The sequence below is a fragment of the Bos mutus genome, chromosome 13 (assembly GCF_027580195.1).
Source record: "Bos mutus isolate GX-2022 chromosome 13, NWIPB_WYAK_1.1, whole genome shotgun sequence".
In the NCBI taxonomy this organism is placed as follows: domain Eukaryota; kingdom Metazoa; phylum Chordata; class Mammalia; order Artiodactyla; family Bovidae; genus Bos; species Bos mutus.
Genome location: NC_091629.1, coordinates 72185121 through 72205725, shown reverse-complemented (window position 1 = coordinate 72205725; position 20605 = coordinate 72185121). Strand labels below are relative to the sequence as shown.

The 20605-nt window shown below is 39.6% G+C and overlaps 1 protein-coding gene across 1 annotated transcript in view; it reads left to right on the top strand.

Moving 5' to 3' along the window:
• MACROD2 (mono-ADP ribosylhydrolase 2) overlaps positions 1 to 20605 on the top strand; it is a 2305531-nt gene that overhangs the window by 2206449 nt on the left and 78477 nt on the right. Inside the window, exons 15-16 of the mRNA XM_070382044.1 lie at positions 16245 to 16319; positions 16577 to 16669. Coding sequence (XP_070238145.1) covers positions 16245 to 16319; positions 16577 to 16669 — 168 coding nt within the window. The remainder of the gene's footprint in view (positions 1 to 16244; positions 16320 to 16576; positions 16670 to 20605) is intronic.

Below are 20605 nucleotides of genomic sequence, written 5' to 3'. Positions count from 1 at the left end.
AAAAAAAAGGCAGAAAAATGGAGTAACATTTCCAGAGCTCTAATGGACACTGCATCTATATTTAGTGAAGTTATTACTCATGCATGAAGTCAAGAGTAATATTTTCTCAGGAATAGAAAGATTAAGAAAACATGCTACCCAAAGTGTCCTTTCTGAGGAAACTAACAAAAGGCCTGTGCAAAAACAATAAATACAGAAAGAAAGGAAACATTCAAGACTGAGAAAGGCACAGTTGGAAAGGACTATGTGATAAGAGACTCATTTAAATGTATGAAAATGTTGGAATAATTGTTTCAAAATTAGTATCAAAAGAGCTTACTTAAATGATTGCTTTTACCTTTGAAAATTATAATATTTTTTTTAATGAGAAAGAAAAAGGAGACAGTTTTTCTTTCAGCAATGAGAGACTCAATAATATAGACCATTACTCTGACTGGACAACCTGGACTATGCACACACACACACACACACATCTTTATATAGATAGATAGATAGATGAACATAGATAGAATTTGAAACTATTTTTACCTTACGGAATTTGCTGATTCTGCAAAAGGCATCTTAAGTCTCACTGCTCAAAAGGGCCCTGGTAATGTGATATTTTGGGTTGAAACCCCAAAGATGTATATCTCTGCAGGAAAGATGAAACAGATATAGATCAGCCTTCTGAGAGATTGCTGCTCAGCTTTAAATCATCTCAATCCCCAAATTAAATTGAGATCAACCCAGATTACCAGTCTGTCTAGGTACCTGAGAAAAGCAAATGTAAATTATTTACTAGATGCAAGAAAGAAAGAGCATTGTAAATGCCAGAAAATAGCCAGAAAAAAAATAAAGAAACAAGGTAACATGTAAAACAAACAGTCAAGAGCAGGAAACCCACTTGGGCTGAAAATATTCATGTTATAAACCCAAAGTATAAAACACAGAGACCATGCAAACCAGTTCCTCCACTGACAAGACAAGATTGAAAAGTTTAGCTGAGAACTGAAAATTCAAAAGAGAAAAAGAAAAAGTCTAGAAGTAAAAGATGCCACTCTAAAATGAAGAATTCAGTGAACAGGTTTATGACTTATTAGATGCAAATGAGGGCTTCCCTCGTAGCTCAGTTCGTAAAGAATCTGCCTGCAGTGCATGAGACCTGGGCTCGATTCCTGGGTCAGGAAGATCCCTTGGAGAAGGAAATGGCAACCCACTCCAGTATTCCCGAATTTGTGAACTAGAAGTTAGGTCAGAAGAATATATCTGAACTAAAAGACAGGAGAGAAAGAATGGCAAACTAAAGAAAGGGAAAAGATGTGCAGGATACAATGACAAAGTCTAATGCGCATATAATTGGAATCCTGGACAGAAAGGAGAGAAGGAATTGGACAGAAAAAATATCTGAAGAAATTTTGGTGAGAAATTTCCTACAACGAGAAGGGATATCAAGTCACATGTTCCAAAAGTCCTTTGAACTCCAAGCAGAATAATTCCCAAACCATCATAGTAAAATTGCTGAAAGCCAGGGATAAACAGAACATCCAGAAGCAGTCATCAAACAACTGGACCAATAGCTGACTTTTCAGAAGACACAATGGAAATAAAAAGACAATACAAAAGAGTCACTGCCACCCAAGAACTCTAAGCCCAGAGAAAAATGTATGTTTCAGGGATAAAGGTTTGGACTTCCCTGGTGGTCCGATGGTTAAAACTCCGTGCTCCCAATGCAGGGAGCCTGGGTTCAATCCCTGGCCAGGGAACTAGATCACACGTGCCACAACTAAAGACCTCACGTGCCAGCAACTAAGACCTGGCACAGCCAAATAACTATTACAAAAAAAAAAAAAAAGATTAATTAACATTTCTGAGCAAGCAAGGAAATGTGCATCACCAGAAAATTCTGGTGTTCTTCAGGTAGAAGGATATTGATGACAAAAGGAATTATTAGATGACAGAAGGAATTATAAGCAAGGCAGATGGTAGTTATTGGATAAGTCTAAACGAACAGTGATGATACAAATCAATGATGATTATAATAAGAATAGTGTATTGTGGAAGTTAAGATAGACTTAGAGTCAAAATGCATTGCAATAATGGCATTTACTGGAATGAGATAAATTAAAGTATGGTAATATTTTTCCATTGTCATGGAAAATAGGAGCACCGATTCATATTAAAATTTGGTAAATCTCAGTGATGCCTGAGAGTTAAAAATGAGGTAAGCCCCATGACTGGAGAGAATTTGCAGGCCACAGTGCCCAGCCCAGCAGACTTCCTGAGTTGAGGAAAGAGCTGAGAGTGATGGAAAGCCAAGCATCTAGCATTGGCCAGGTGGAGTCCTGAAGAAAGGAGAGCTCCACACAGGGAACACTCTCGAGACCTATAGAGTATATGCGTGCTAAGTCGCTTCAGCCATGTCTGACCCTGTGTGACCCTATGGACTGTAGTCTACCAGCCTCCTCCGTCTATGCCTTCCTCCAAGGGATCTTCCTGAACCAGCATCTCTTATGTCTCCTGCATTGGCAGGTGGGTTCTTTACCACTAGTGCCACCCGGGAAGTGCAGAGACCTGCAGAGGGAATCCTTCAAGTCTTCAGAGGGGTATTGATCTGCACATGTGCAAGATACTTGGGAAACCACACGAAAGGACTTGAGGTCCTGATATCTGGGGCTTCCACAGGGGTGAGAAGGGTACCTGTTCCCACTAGCCAGACTGGAAAACCTAAGAATGCATGGGGGGCTCAGAAGGGGCTCGCCTCAGTAGTGGAGCAAAACTAGCAATACTCCAAATACTGCTCTTGTCCTGTGCAAGCCAGCTTCAAAACAAGACTTGAAAGGATCAAACTGTTTGTAAATAACTTAACTTATCCTCAAATGAAACTCAAGAACATCTGTAAAACTAGAAACATACTTCACATCCAACAGAGTAATCAACAAAATTACCGGGCATGAAAAGAAGTATTGGAAGACAAATCCCCTTGCACTTCTTGTGTTTCTGCATGTTTTATGAGCAGAGAGCTTGAATGCCTTTGTTTTGGCCAGTTTTTTCAAGGATGTTTGTACAGGCATACCTCTGAGATATTGTGGGTTGTGTTCCAGACCACCACAAGAAGGGAATATGACAATAAAGCCAGTCACATGAATTTTTTGGCTTCCCAATGCATGTGAAAGTTGGGTTTACACTCTACTGTTGTCTATTAATTGTGCAATAACGCCAGGTCTAAAAAAAGAGCAGTACATATACCTTAACTAAAAACTACTTTATTGCTAAAAACTGCTAGCTGTCATCTGAGTCTTTGATGAATCATGATCTTTGTGCTGGTGGAGGGTCTCACCTTGATGTGAGCCTTGATGCCGAGGCTGCTGACTGATTAGAGTGGTGCTTGCTGAAGGCTGGAGCGGCTGTGCTAATTTCTTAAAATAAGACAACAGTGAATTTTTCCACATCATTGACTCTTCCTTCCATGGACAATTTTGCCGTAGCGTGCAGTGCTGTTTGATACCATTTTACCCACAGCAGAACTTCTTTCAAAATTGGACTCAATCCTCACCAACCCTGTCGTTGCTTTCTCGAGTAAGTTTGTGTAATATTCTAAACACTTTGCTGTCATGTCAACAATCTTTGCAGCATCTTCACCAGAATTTGATTCCAGCTCAAGAAGTTACTTTCTTGGCTCATCCATAAGAACTGCTCATCTGCTAAGATTTTATCCTTGAGTTGCAGCAATTTGGTCACATCTTCAGGCTCCACTTGTAATTCTAGTTCTCTTGCTCTTTCTACCACATCTACAGTTACTTCCTCCCCTGAAATCTCGAAACCCTCTAAGTCATCCGTGAGTATTGGAATCAACTTCTTCCAAATTCGTTAATGTTGATATTTTGACCACTTCCCATGAATCATGAATGCTTCCTAATGGCTTTTCAAATGGCAAATCCTTCCCAGGTTTTCGATTTATCTTGCCCAGATCCATCAGAGAGATCACTATCTATGGCAACTGTAACCTTATGCAATATATTTCTTAAATAATAGGACTTGAAAGCTGAAATTATTCCTTGATCCATGAGTTGCAGAAGGGATATTGTGTTAGCAGGTGTGAAAACAATATTAATCTCACTGTACATCTCCATCAGCACACTTGGGTGACCAAATGCATTGTCAATGAGCAGTAATATTTTGAAAAGAATCTTTTTTCTGAGCAGTAGGTCCCAACAATGGGTCTGAAATTTTCAGTAAAGCTTGTTGTGAACAGATACACTCTGTCATCTAGGCTTTGTTTTTCCATATATAGAGCACAGGCAGAGTAGATTAAGCCTAATTTTTAAGCATCCTAGGATTTTCAGAATGACAAATGAGCATTGGCTTCACCATCTGCATTAGCCCCAAACGAGAGACTCAGGTTGTCCTTTGAAGCCTTGAAGCCAGGCCCTGACTTCTCCTCTCTAGCTGTGAGAGTCCTAAATGGCATCTTCTTCCAATAGAAGGCTGTTTTGTCGACACTGAAAAGCTATTGTTTACTGTAGCCACCTTCATAAACATCTTAGCTAGACCTTCTGGTCAACCTGATGCAGCTTCTACATCAGCACTTGCTGCTTCACCTTGTTCTTTTGTTATGGAGGTGGATTCTTTCCTTAAACCTCATAAACCAGTCTCTGCTACTTTCAAACCTTTCTTCTGCAGTTTCCTCACCTCTCTCAGCCTTCATGGAACGGAAGACAATCGGAGCACTGCCCTGGGTTAGGCTCTGACTTAAGAGAATGTTGTGGCTGGTTTGATCTTCTATCCAGACCCCCCAGACTTTCTCCATATTGGCAATAATCTACTTTTTTTTTTTTTTAATCATTCATGTGTTTACTGGAGAAACACTTTGAATTCCCTTCAAGAACTTTTCTTTTGCCTTCACAACTTAGCTAACTGCTTGGTGTGAGACACCTAGCTTTTAGCCTGTCTTAGCTTTTGATATGCCTTCTTCACTAAGCTTAATCATTTCTAGATTCTGATTTAAAGTGAGAGATGTATGACTCTTCCTTTTACTTGAACACTCAGACCATTGTAGGGTTATTAATTGGCCTGCTTGACAAGATGCAGGAAAGTATGACCTAAAGGGGAAGAGATAATAATTAATAGGAATCAATCCAGAAGTGGCACAGATGGGGTAATAATAGGAAGTGAAAGTGAAGTCACTCAGTCATGTCTCACTCTTTGCGACCCCATGGACTGTAGCCTACCAGGCTCCTCGTCTATGGGATTTTCCAGGCAAGAATACTGGAGTTGATTGCCATTTCCTTCTCCAGGAGATCTTCCTGACCCATGGATTGAACCTGGATCTCCCGCATTGTAGGCAGATGCTTTACCGTCTGAGCCACCAGGGACATCCCATTAATAGGAAAGAGCACATTAAAAAGCATTAATTGTATTCCACGTCCTCAACAAGCTAAAAGAAGGAATTCCATGTTCATTAGAAACATGGAAAATATAGAAAGATACCATTGAATTTCTAGAGATGAAAAACAGAGTATCTGAGATGAAAATTATACCTGATGGGAATAATGGCAGGTGAGATAGGGCAGAAGAAAAGATCAGTGAATTTGAAGTTGTAGCTATAGAAACTATCCAAATCCATACACAGAGAAAATGAATGACCGAAGGAAATGAAAAGAGCCTCAGGGAGCCATGGAACAACTTCGAGTGATTCCAAATATAATAATCATGAATTGGAATCTCTGTAGGCAGATATGGGAAGGGGAGACAGAAAAAAATATTTGAAGTAATAGTTGCTGAAATTTTTCAGAAACTTCATGAAAACGATGAACTCACATGTGGAAGAAATTCGATGACCCCAAAGCACAAGAAACACAAAATTATACTTAAGTACATCATAATCAACTCAGTCAACAGCAGTGATAAGGAAGAAAATCTCCAAAGCAGTCAGACGAGAGAAACAAGTTACATACAGAGAAATAAATATAAGAATGAAGCACAAATACAACTAACTACATGGAGCTTCCTTGGCAGTCCACTGGTTAAGACTTTTCCTTCCAATGCGGGGTGGGGGGGGAGTGGGTTTGATCCCTGGTCAGGGAGCTACATTCTACATGCATCATGGCCAAAAAATCAAAACATAAGAATAAGCAGAAGCAATACTGTACCAAATTCAATAAAGACTTTCAAAATGGTCCACATCAAAAATATCTTTAAAAAAAAAAAAGAAAGGAAAAAGAAATTACAAACTAGAATTCCAGGCAAAAATATGAATGAATCTTACAAATGTATCTTAGAAACCTTACGTAAAGATGGTACAAAAGCATACATGTTGTACAAGTTCATCTATATCAACTTTGAAAAGCAGGGAAAATAACTATGACAGGCAGGGTGTTTATTAAACTTGGGTGACTGGGGATGAGATACTGATTGGGCTAGGAGCTGGGCTGAGGGCTGGAGGATTATCCTAAGAATATGTAGTTTCTCTATCTGCTTTTGATTACTTAATTGGGATCTGCATATTGTTTGTGTACTTTCCTGATTGTATGTTGCATGTTGATAGAAGAGTTAAAAGAGGAAGAAAGAAAGAGAGGAAATAAGGAAAAGAGTAAAGAAAGGAAATTTCAGTGCCAAAGTTTGTACACCAAAAATTCCAGTGTGGAGCAGTGAGGGTTGTCTACAGTGCTGACTTTGATAAAGATAGTTAAACAATGAAAAATCCTGCTGTGCTCTGGGTTCTGACAATGGCAGGTTTAAGAATAACTAGAAGAACTTTGAAACATTTTATGATAATTACAAATAGAATTAAGTCACAAGAGTTAAAGGAATAAATCTTGCTTTCTAATTTCCCCTGAAGATCATACCAAGCATGAGAGTATATTTAGTAATGCAAATAAAAATAATAAGTAACGTTATAACCAAAAAACAATATATGAAAGAGGATGACACAGGCAAATAGTTATGACAGTAAGCATAATTTAGGTTACTGAGTGTAAAAACCACTCAGATTGAATTAATTTCAATAAAATAGTAAGGCTTTAAAAATTTAAAGTTAAAAAAAAAGAATGTTTGGGAAATAAATATCAAAAGAAAACATGGAAAACTACTTTAGAATCTCTCCAGTTAGAATTCTAGCCAAAAATCTCAAGTGAGAAAGAGTTGGTCATTTTATATCAATAAAAACTTAAAACCCTGATGAAATATAAGAATGATGGGTTTTTATGTGTCAGATGATATAAGAAGATACACTGCAAATAAAATCCAATTGGAAATGCAATGCGGAATTCACAGATATGATATTATCAGTCAATGACAGAATAAATAGACTAAAAATGACATGATATCTTTAAAAAATGCGATTAACTCTGTGGTCCTATTGGAGGGATGGACAGGCTGATCAATGAAACAGAGTAAAGAGTTTGGAAATAGACCTCAGGAGATCGGGACTTCAGTACATATTTAGGCTGACACTTCAAAGACAGATGACTCAATAAATGGCATTAAGACAACTAGTTGGCCATTTGAAAAAATAAACTGTATCCCAATCTCATCCCTTATGCCAACTTAAATTCCAAAAGGAGCAAGATGAAATGTAAAAATGACACTATAAAACTACTAGCTAAAAGAACCAAAGGGTGTATGTGTGTGTATATATATACACACACAAAATTTATATATATATAAATGTTTTTAGTTTTGAAATAAGGACTGCCTTCTGAAATGTGAATGTATACAGACACATGATTGCATTATAAAGTATGTGCACATAGATGTGTATATGACTGCATGTGTACAGAAGTCCTCATGTGTCATAAAAGGGGAAAGTCAGTGGCTAAAGCTGAATATATACATTTTGACATGATAAAGCGTGTAATCAAATTCTACAGAGAAGCTACTAGGAAATGTATTCTCAGCCTAAATGACAACGAATCAACTTTCTTACTCCAAAAATAAAAACTTCATAAATCAATAATAGTAATAATGTAAACAACTCAAGAAGAAAATGGGCAAAGGACTCAATTGTAATTCACAAAAGAGAAAATGCAGTCATTGTAAATATGAAGACATGAATTACCTCTTCATTACTTTACGATGCAAATAAAACACGATTTCGGTGTCTTCTTCTGAGTATCAGGCATTTAAATAGGGTTGAAAGTGCACAGAAGTGGCATGAGGAAGGCAGCCAAACATGCTCACACACCACTGGCGGGAGATTAAAGGGCATAACCTCCTCATCAGCAATTTTGACAAAATCTAATAAAAGGTAAACTGTTTACCCTTTGATCCAAGAGTTATGCATTAAGAATTTATCTTAAAGTAACAGCCACCAGAAGTATAGAGAGAGGTATTCACAACAATGCTCGTTGCAGTGCTGTTTGATGGCGAAAACAAAAAACAAAAGGGAGCATCCCAAAATTTGTCCATAACATAGAATATAATGCATCTTATAACATTTCTGAAGAAAGTATAATGACAGTGTAAGCTGCTTATGAAATCTAAACTAAAAAAGAATCAAAATGGAGATTAATTGGAATGCCAGGATACATTTATGTATTTTGTATATTTGTGTATGTATGTGTGTAGATACAGTTTTTATATTTGGACATACACAAAGACACACACTTATACAGATACATATGTATGTATACATATAAATATACATGTGTGTATGTGCCTACATATGTATGTATACATATATATACACATATATACATATACATATATATACACACACACACATATATATATATATACACATACATATGTAGGTTCATACACACACATATGCAGGCGAATTATAGCAGTTTACAGTATTAACAATGGCAATCCCTTAGTTGTAAAATTACTGGTAATTCCCAATACCTGTATTAAGTGTTTCTATGTGAAAACTGCCTTTCTTTTGTAACTACAAGAAATAATTGTAGCAATAATTTACATTAGGAAAGAAAATTTTATTGGCCCTAGAAACTAAGAAATAGAGCACTAATAGAAAAGTAAGAATAACTTAGAAATAATCAAATTCACTTTAACCTAGGTTTAAATTTCATCCTAATCTGGGGTATTTTTAGACATAGTTAAAGTAAAATTTTGACCAATAGCAGCAATCAAGTTGCAAGCTTAACAAAAGGACATAATTTCTATTATCTTTAAGAGACACATCAGAGAAACAAATTCTTTGTTCTTAGGAAGATCTGAGCATCTAATAATCTATAAATAACAAAGCTATATTGTTGTTGCTATTGTTTAAAAACAGTCTATTTACCTACCAAGTGAATTTAGGTTTATCCTCCTCTAGAAATGTTTGACCCTAGACTGTTGTTCCCAGACCAATTTTAATGCAAATTAATTAAAGCATTAGCTTGAACCAAACTTAATTACCAGGCCTCACAAGAAACAATCATGTGATCCATTTCTAAAGGAAAGTGAATGGATTTTGGATTATCTGTTCTAATGGCCCCTGCCCATTAGTATGGATGATTGAGTTCGCTGTATAAAAAATATATGTATAAACTGTGGGATCCTTTATGTTCTTTTATTTCCTCTGCCAGGAGGGATTAGGGCAAAGGACAGTGGGTAGAATTCAACCAGACTGAATGTAGAGGGGCAAACATAAAGCATGCCCCATGGGGTCAAGAAAGTGGATGGAATGTGGTATGTCTGAGTGGCTGCAGAGAAAGGCAGATGGACGGGAGCCCCGAAAGTCATCATTACCACACAGCAGGCCTGCGAACAGGGCTTGGCGCTCATACAGACCTCCTCCTCCAGCAGCACACCAAATCCTGGCATGGCTCAGGAAGGAGCAAGGATGAGCATTTCTGCATTTCAAAGCTGAGAACCTCATGTCTTTCCCCTTTTGTCATTACTTTAATTTCAGAATCAATGCAAAGAAATAGAGGAAAACAATAGAATGGGAAATAGAATAGAAAACAACAGAATGGGAAAGACTAGAGATCTCCCCAAGAAAATTAGACATACCAAGGGAACATTTCATGCAAAGATGGGCTTGATAAAGGACAGAAATGGTGTGGACCTAACAGAAGAAGATATTAAGAAGAGGTGGCAAGAATACACAGAAGAACTGTACAAAAAAGATCTTCACGACCAAGATAATCACGATGGTGTGATCACTCACCTAGAGCCAGACATCCAGGAATGCGAGCTCAAGTGGTCCTTAAGAAGCATCACTACAAACAAAGCTAGTGGATGTGATGGAATTCCAGTTAAGCTATTTCAAATCCTAAAAGATGATGCTGTGAAAGTGCTGCATTTAATATGCCAGCAAACTTGGAAAACTCAGCAGTGGCCACAGGACTGGAAAACATTTGTTTTCATTCCAATCCCAAAGAAAGGCAATGCCAAAGAATGCTCAAACTACCACACAATTACACTCATCTCATATTCTAGTAAAGTAATGCTCGAAATTCTCCCAGCCAGGCTTCAACAATATGTGAACCATGAACTTCCAGATGTTCAAACCAGATTTAGAAAAGGCAGAGGAACCAGAGATCATATTGCCAACATCTGTTGGATCACTGAAAAAGCAAGAAAGTTCCAGAAAAACGTCTACTCCTGCTTTATTGACTATGCCAAAGCCATTGACTATGTAGACCACAACAAACTCTGGAAAATTCAGAAAGAGATGGGAATACCAGACCATCTGACCTGCCTCTTGAGAAATCTCTGTGCAGGTCAGGAAGCAACAGTTAGAACTGGACATGGAACAACAGACTGGTTCCAAATAGGAAAAGGAGTACGTCAAGGCTATATATTGTCACCCTGCTTATATAACTTATGTGCAGAGTACATCATGAGAAATGCTGGGCTGGATGAAGCACAAGCTGAAATCAAGATTGCTGGGAGAAAAATCAATAACTTCAGATATGCAGATGACACCACCCTTATGGCAGAAAGTGAGGAAGAACTAAAGAGCCTCTTGATGAAAGTGAGAGTGAAAAAGTTGGCTTAAAGCTCAACATTCAGAAAAGTAAAATCATGGCATCTGGTCCCATCACTTCATGGCAAATAGATGGGGAAACAGTGGAAACAGTGACAGACTATTTTGGGGGGCTCCAAAATCACTGCAGATGATGAATACAGCCATGAAATTCAAAGACACTTGCTCCTTTGAAGAAAAGTTATGACTCACCTAGACAGCAGAAACATTACTTTGTTGACAAAGGTCCGTCTAGTCAAAGCTGTGGTTTTTCCAGTAGTCATGTATGGATGTGAGAATTGGACTATAATGAAAGTTGAGCACTGAAGAATTGATGCTTTTGAACTGTGATATGTTGGAGAAGACTCTTGAGAGTCCCTTGGACTGAAAGGAGATCCAACCAGTTCACCCTAAAGGAAATAAGTCCTGAATGTTCATTGGAAGGACTGATGCTGAAGCTGAAACGCCAATACTTTGGCTATGTGATGCGAAGAACTGACTCATTTGAAAAGACCTTGATGCTGGGAAAGATTAAAGGTGGGAGGAGAAGGGGAGGACAGAGGATGAGATGACTGGAAACATCACTGACTCGATGGACATGAGTTTGAGTAAGCTCCGGGAGTTGGTGATGGACAGGGAGGCCTGGTGTGCTGCAGTCCTTGGGGTCTCAGAGTCAGAGAGGACTGAGCAACTGAACTGAACTGAATGTCAGAAAAATGAGAAAGAAGAAAATATATGTATTTTTGTCCCAAGAGAAGATTGCATATATGTGGCATCTAGAAAAATGGTACAGATGAACCTATTCACAGGGCAGGAATGGAGATGCAGACAACAGACAAGGTTGAGGGGGAATAGAGCAGATGAGATAAACTGCGAGATTGGGATCGACACTACCATGTGTAAAACAGATGGCTGGTGTCAACCTAGTGTATAGCATAGGGAGCTCAGTTCAGTGCTCTATGGTGACCTAAAGGGGTGGATGGGGGGAGGCGGTGGGAGGGAGGTCCAGGGTGAGGGGCAAGAGAAAAATACGCATACATATAGCTGAGTCACTTTGTTGTATAGCAGAAGGTAATGCAATGTTGTAAAGTAACTATGGTGGTGGTGGTTTAGTCACTAAGTCATGTCCAACTCTTGCGACCCCAGGGACTGTAGCCCTCCAGGTTCCTCTGTCCATGGGATGCTCCAGGCAAGAATACTGGAGTGGGTTGCCATTTCCTTCTCCAGGGGATCTTCCCGACCCAAGAATCGAACCCAGATCTCCTGCATTGCAGGCAGATTCTTTACTAACTGAACTACAAGGGAAGTCCCCCAAAGCAACTATACCCGCCCCCTGAAAAAAAAAAGAATGAGACAAGTTAAAGGGCAGGGGAGAGAAATAATTCAAAAAGCTTTGCAATGGCCTCTTGTCCTCCAAGTGAGTTAACAGTCCTTACTGGTTGCAGAGAAAATCCCTAGTACACATCACAGCCTTAGGCTGCCACCCTGGCTGTCCCACCCCATCAGCGGTGCCCAGTCCTTGGTGAATTGCCATCTTACTACTCCTGATGGACTTTCTCTGAAAATGTATGGAGTGGAGTACTGGGAGTGGAGACACCCTGCAGTAAAGTGGCTGCTTCTACTCTCTGAATGGTCTGCTCGTCCCCACCACTGCACAAAGGCAGATCACAGATCATGAGTTAAGTTTCCAGCCAAGACTAGGAGGAGTTATGATGGTCAGTTCCCCATCAACAGTGACAGGGATGGTTGTTGTTCAGTCGTTAAGTCATGTCCCACTCTACAACCCCATGGTCTGCAGAACACCAGGCTTCTCTGTCTTTCACCATATCCTAGAGTTTGTCAAACTCATGTGCATTGAGTCAGTGATGCTAACATCTCAGCCTCAGCCATCCCCTTCTCCTCCTGCCTTCGCTCTTTCCCAGCATCAAGGTCTTTTCTAGTGAGTTGGCTCTTCACATCAGGTGGCCAAAGTATTGGAGCTTCAGCTTCAGCATCAGTCCTTCCAATGAATATTCAGGGTTAATTTCCTTTAGGATTGACTGGTTTGATCTCCTTGCAGTCCAAGGGACTCTAATTCAAAAGCATCAGTTCTTCAGCACTCACCCTTCTTTATGGTCCACCTCTCACATCCATACATGACTACTGGAAAAACCATAGCTTGGACTATATAGACTTTTGTCCACAACGTGATGTCTTTGTTTTTTAACGTGCTGTGTAGGTTTGTGACAGCTTTTCTTCCAAGGAGATAGCATTTTAATTTCATGGCTGCAGTCACCACCAGCAGTGATTTTGGAGCCTAAGAAAATAAAATATGTCACTGATTCTGCTTTATCCCATCTATGTGCCTTGAAGTGATGGGACCAGATGCCATGATCTTTGTTTTTTGAATGTTGAGTTTTAAGTCAGCTTTTCACTCTCCTCTTTCACCCTCATCAAGAAGCTCTTTAGTTCCTCTTCACTTTCTGCCATCAGAGTGGTATCAAGTGCATTTCTGAGGCTTTTAATATTTCTCCTGGCAGTGTTGATTCCACAACAAGGCTGTGATCCCTGAAAGGGGTTAGAGAATGAGGCTCACTCAAAACAGTGAAATTTCCCTTGACATCACCCTCCCAGTAGACAAATGTCAGGGATGACTAGAAACTTTACCAGGAGACATGGCCTCATATAATGCCAGAGATAGAATCTAAGGTATTAGTATCTGGTGCTGTAGTTCAGTCGCTAAGTCATGTCTCACTCTTTTGTGACCCCGTGGACTGTAGGCCACCAGACTTCTCTGTCCATGGGATTTCCCAGGCAAGAATACTGGACTGAGTGGCCCTTTCCTTCCCCAGGGGATCTTCCCAACCCAGGGATCAAACCTGCCTCTTCTGTATTGGTAGGTGTATTCTTTACCAATGAGCCACCAGGGAAGCCCAAGATAGTATCTAGGGGATTTTGGTGGGGGGGGTGTGGGGAGGGTTTTTTCCCTAAAGATAATGAAATGGAAGCCCAAAGAGATGGTGATTTGCCTAAAACATTCAATTCTTCCTCCAAAATTCTTTGCAGTAAATATAGCGCATGTAGTGCTTAGCCTTAGTGCTCTGTTGCTAATGGAAATAAGTTACAGTCCCTAATTACTATTTACTGACGTTGATGAGGACTACAATGGAGGACCAATTAATTAAACATGTATTGATCACTCTTTATTAGTAGGTGTTAGGTAGAGAAGCTTCCCAGGTGCAATGGTAAAGAATCTGCCTGCCAATGCAGGTGGAGATAAGAAACATGGGTTTGATCCCTGGGTCAGGAAGATCCCTTGGAGGAATAAACAGCAACCCACTCCAGTTTTCGTGCTGGAAAATACCATGGACAGAGGAGCCTGGTGGGCTATAGTCCATAGGATTGCAAAGAGTTGAACACAATTGAGCAGCTGAGCACGTGCACACACTAGGCAGATTAATACGAATAAAACAATGTGTAACATCACAGTGCTTACAACCTGATAAGGGAAACGAACACAGATACAGCTGTATTATAGTGTGATGAGAATAATAAATAGGTGAATAAATAGCATAAATAAATAGGCAAAGGAACTCAATGTGCAAAGATGTGATCACTTTGTATGGTACCCAGAGGTGAAAAGCATGGAAATGATTTTGGGGGTAAAGATTCTGCATGGCTTTCTGCCCCATATAAGGACTTTGGGGGCTTCCCTGGTGGTCCAGAGGCTAATATTCCACACTTCCCATGTGGCACTAGCGCTTAACAACCCGCCGGCCAGTGCAGAAGACATAAAAGATGCAGGTTCGATCCCTGGGTCAGGAAGATTCCCTGGAGGAGGAGATAGCAACCTACTCCAGTATTCTTGCCTGAAGAATCCCATGAATAGAGGAGCGAGGGTAACAGTCCACAGGGTCGCAAAGAGTTGGATGCAGCTAAAGTGACTTAGCACACAGCACACTGGTGGTCCTCGGGTTAAGACTCTATGTCGTCAATACAAGGGGCATGGCTTTGATCCCTGGTTGGGGAGCTAAGATCCCACGTGCTGTGTGGTATAGCTGAAAGAAAAAAGACTTGTATCATGACATAGTCCATTAGACATAGTCTAATTGGAATTCTCATACATTTCTGGTGAGACTATAAAATGGAATGAACTCTTCAGAACACCATTTCTCAGGAGTTAGTCAAGCTAAACGTATGTGTTGCCTCTTATTTAACCATTTCACTCCTGGGTTTATACCCAAGTGATATGAATACATATGTCCCTCAAAAGACATATACAAAAATGTTTTTATTAGTGTTATTCATTTAGCCCCAAACTGAAACATATTCGTACAATGGAATAATATACATCGGTGATAAAGAATAGACCATTGATACATGCAGTGGCAAGGATTAATCTTACAGAAAACATAAAGTAAAATACAAAAGAGCACACACTGTATATTCTGTTTAGGTGAGCTGGGCACATACACTTGTCTCATAGGAGCCACTGCAAGTCACATGGTCTCAGGCAGGGAAAGAAGATCTTTTCACAGAAGTAGAGACAACTTGGAAAAACAATGCATCTCCTTTAGGAATGTACGCAGGCTAAGAGCCCAAGAACCTCTGCTTCAGCTTTGTACCTATAACCTCTAGCTCTGGAATTTTTTTTAATGTAACAGTAATATTCTTAGCATAAAATCTTTCATTAAAATGATGCAAAATGGACAAATTTCATTTTCTTCTCTTAGCCCTTAAATGTTCTGAACTCCACAGGGGAGAGGAGGAGAACCCAAGAGGGTGGGGAGAAAATGCTTTCCTAGATAATCAGCCTTGGTGTAATCAAGAGTTGGCTGAATTCCCTCCTGATCTTTGCTGTATTTAGTAGGTTTTTATGAGAATGGTTGAGCTATTAGGTGACCCCCATCCCTGTGTGCTGATGTTACTCAAGTTTTTTTATGATCTGCTGATGGAAGAATGAAAATACAAATAGTATTTTAATTTCCTAGGAATCCTCAATACAGAAAGATCTATATAGTAAAGAGAAATTGAATATAATTAATCCATGCAGTCTAGAACTTCTTCAACATTTCGACTTCCAGTTTGTATCCATTGATGTTCAGTGTATTGATAAGCTAGATAATAATTACACCAATCAGTTCAAAGAAAAGTTTTTTGCCTACGTTATCTGGATATTTCTCATTAACTAATCAATATAAATTTGATAATTTACAAAATGAGATATTCACCTTCGGCTTTGGTTTAGAACTGTTCTCTACCTCTCCAGGCATGATCAAAGCATGGTTTCTGAATTGATTGTCTTTTCAAACCAGGGATAAAGCTATGGCCATCCATATCATATTTATTTTTCAATCACTGTTCTTAACAGGGCAAGAGAATGATTCAACGAAGAAAGAAGTAAAACCTGAGGCAGAGTCCCAGAGTTCATATATGGAAACAGAAGGTATTGGAACCAGAATATATTGTTATCTGAGGATGCGGTGACACTGTCGTGACGTCTGTATATACTGCTGTGTGTGAGCAGGGTGCGTGCGTGCTTTTCGGCAGTGATTCCTGGAGAGTGGCTCTCGTGGTCTCCTTAGGTGACCGTTGAAACTTGGAGGGGAAAAAAGAACTTTAACTTTCTGAGCTTTAGTCACTGTTTTCTCGCAGATTCCAACTACAACATCTCTGAGCTTCCTTCTGTCTCATTCCATTTAGAGCTTTCATCAAACCAAGAAGATGCCATGATTGTGGAGCAACCAGAAGTGACCCCACTAACAGACGACCAAGGAGAAAACGAAGGTGGAAAAGGTAGGACTGCTCTTAAATTACCCTGTCAAGAGTAGGGAGTTTCTTTGGATTCCTGCCTAGAATCCCACCATCAGCATTATCCTCATTCAATTGCAGACTGTCAAGGGGCAACATGAATATTTCTTCAATTCTGAACTTACTTTTGAAAGTAAAATAAAATCCAGAAGTAGTGAAAGAAGATACTTGTAACAGTTTTTCATTCTTTCAAGGAGTATGAGGATGTTTTTATTATTAATTTAGATTCATTTTTTACATTATAGTCTTGAGGAAACCTCTAAGAAACAGATATTATGAACTAGATGGATGAAAGTCTTAGAAAATCTGAAATGGCTTTAAAACAACTAAATTAACCATTTTGTACTGATTTCATTCTGTCATCCTTCGTATGGTAGTGATTAAGGAAGCAATTTGTATAAAATGCGGGCATTGTATGAACCTTCTAAATTATAAGTTTGTCCACTAATATTAGGATACAATAATATTGAGTACTGGTAAAAAAAAAAAAATAAGTGAGCATTATAATGATTTCAGAGAACATTAGAGGAATGGTCACTTTGTAAGTTTTAATGTAGCATTTGGGGCAAGAAGCCAATATATTAAAAGTGGACATTAAAAAATATCTTTAAATTTATCAAAGAAATTTATTAAAGAACTTAAAAGGAGCTAAGAATGGGAAGTAAAAAATGAAATAGTTTTGTTTCCTATACTGTATCATAAATCATACCATTCTTAAATATGTGTTTGCAAGGTAGTTACAGAGTAATAACTTGACAGGCCTTGTTTACAGAACACAGTGATCAATTTTGTTTCCAAATGAAAATGCAGACATGATCTCAATTGTAAAATCAGGTCAATAGTAAGTACAGCTTCCAAATTACGAACTCTTTTTTGGCAGCAGCATTGACACAGTTTAATTACCAAGTCATGTTAGTGATTTTGAGACTTTTTTTTTTTAATGCACTGCATTTAGAGCACAATATTCTTCTATGTCTTTTGTCTAATGACCTTTTATCTAATAGCAAACCCTAGTTCAGACTCATGACACCATGTTCCTGGCAGGTCAAATAAATTTTGGAGAATTTATGTCTGACAATGATAATAGAAAATTGATACAACCCTCACTTGAAATACAGATACACGGCCTTGCTCCTTTTGTTACTGTACACAAGTCCATGTGCCCAATTCACAGTGAGGCCAAACGAATGGAAATGTCAGAGTTCTGAGCAAAGAAAGGTTTATTGCAGGAACGTATAAGGAGAACAGGTGGCTTATGCTCAAAAAATCCCAAACTCCCTGAAAACTTTCAGCAAAGCATTTTCAAAGGCCAGGTAAGGGAGAGGAATCCAAGAGTGTGAAATCTGTCTACAGCAGAAATTATTTACTTTTTATGCTGCATCTCAAGACATGCAAATGAGGAACATCAAACAACTGGTTCATTGTCCTTTTTTTCACTTGGCCTACAAGGGAAAAGTCCGTGCTCAACACACGTTGACTCGTCACCCTTTCCCAGTGGTTTCTCCAGCACGTGGCGTTCCTACTGAAGAGCTCAGTTCTCTCCCGTAGGGATCAATGCCAATCCTCTTCTCCCAAAGGAGGGATGGCACATGAGGAAGAAGTGAGATCAAATTCTACTACTTGCTTGTATCAACTGTGAAGTTGAATTTCTTTGTTAAGGGACTGCTCTGGTGGTCTTTCAACTTAAAAAATCATTCACATCCTATAAGTTGAGAGTTACGGTTTACTCAATGGGAATTTTCAGGACTTCAAGCCCAGGAGACAGTGCCTTAGAGAACTACTCCAAAGAGGCAAAGTGGGTAGCCGGCTTGTATAGAAGTTTTGCAATAAAGGGCAGGCAGTCTGAACATCAAAAGATTATTGTTAATTAAAGGAAAACCAGATACCTCAAGTTAAGGAATTTAGCACTTTTCTATGTATGGTAAGATACAGGAGTCTGGGCTCACCAAAATCATTCCTTTGATACACACCTCCCCTGTCCAGGGCCAGCATCCTGTATTTTCACATCCCAAGTTTCTTCAGGGCTCACCGTGGGGAGTGACTGCAAGGAGTGGCTGCTAGATGGCAGGTATTCTTTTCTTTCTTGAGTTCTGTCAGGGCTCACCAGCTCACTGTTGGCAGTGGCTGCAGTTCCTGAAGACAGTGACATCCTTTGTTTACTGATATGACCAGAAATACTCCACTCCTCAGTCCAGTGGTTAAGAGTCCATGCTCCCCCTGCAGAGGCCATGGATTCCATCCCTAGTTGTAGAATCAAGACCCTGCCCCAAAAAAAAAAAAAAAAAAAAAAAATATATATATATATATAACTACACATGTTCTGCCTTGAGTTTGTTCTTGTTCGGTCACTAACTTGTGTCTGGCTCTTCGGACCCATGAACTGCAGCACACCAGGCTTCCCTGTCCTCCACTGTTTCCCTGTGTTTGTTCAAACTCATGTCCATTCAGTCAATGATGCCATCCAACCATCTCATCCACTGTCTCCCCCTTCACCTCTTGCCCTCAATCTCCCCCAACATCAGGGTCTTTTCCAATGAGTAGGCTCTTCAGATCAGATGGCCAAAGTATTGGAGCTTCAGCTTCAACATCAGTCCTTTCAATGAATGTTCAGGGTTGATTTCCCTTAGGATGGACTAGTTTGATCTCCTTGCAGTCTAAGGGACTCTCAAGAGCCTTCTCCAGCACCACATTTCAAAAGCATCAGTTCTTCAGTGCTCAGCCTTCTTTATGGTCCAACTCTCACATCTGTACATGATTACCGGAAAAACCATACCTTGGACTATATGGAGGTTTGTTGGCAAAGTGATGTCTCTCCTTTTTAATATGCTGTCTAGATTTGTCATAGCTTTCCTTCCAAGGAGCAAGTGTCTTTTAATTTCATGGCTTCAGTCACCATCTGCAGTGATTTTGGAGTCCAAGAAAAGAAAATCTGTCACTGTTTCCACTGTTTCCCCATCTATTTGCCATAAAGTGATGGGACCAGATGCCATGATCTTTGTTTTTTGAATGTTCAGTTTTAAACCAGCTTTTTCACTCTTCTCTTTCACCTTCATCAAGAGGCTGTTTAGCACCTCTTTGCCTTCTGCCATTAAAGTGGTATCATCTGCATGTCTGAGGTTGTTAATATTTCTCCTGGCAATCTTGATTCCAGCTTGTGAGTCATCCAGCCCAGTGCTTCGCATGATGTACTCTGCATGTAAGTTAAACAGACAGAGTGACAGTATACAGCCTTGATGTACTCCTTTCCCAATTTGGAACCAGTCTGTTCTTCCACGTCAGGTTCTAACTGTTGCTTCCTGACCTGCATACAGGTTTCTTACGAGACAGATAAGGTGGTGTGGTATATTTTTGTTTAAATTTGAAATAACTTAAAATTAATCACCTCTATCATCTTATTCCTTGCTTCAAAGTAAGACTTGAAAGCTATTCTGTTGCCTATAAGGAAAATAAAGGACGGAAAAGGAAGTGATAAGGATTGGGGCATAGATTTGGGGTGTGATGCAGTCCATGGGGTCACTAAGAGTCGGACATGACTGGGTGACTTCATTTTCACTTTTCACTTTCATGCATTGGAGAAGGAAACGGCAACCCACTCCAGTGTTCTTGCCTGGAGAATCCCAGGGACGGGGGAGCCTGGTGGGCTGCTGTCTATGGGGTCACACAGAGTCGGACACGACTGAAGTGACTTAGCAGCAGCAGCAGCAGCCTCGGTTCTGCCCCCACCAACAAGCTGGATGAACCTGGGGCAAGTGATTTCAACTTTCAGGGCCTTAGTCTCCTCATCTGTAGAAGGGTGATAAAGTACCCGTCACGTGTGGTTGTGATGAAACTTTAATGAGTTAACACCTGCAAAGCAATTCCAACAATACCTGACACACAGAAAGCATACCTTAAGTGTTTAGTATTTATCATAATTGGATA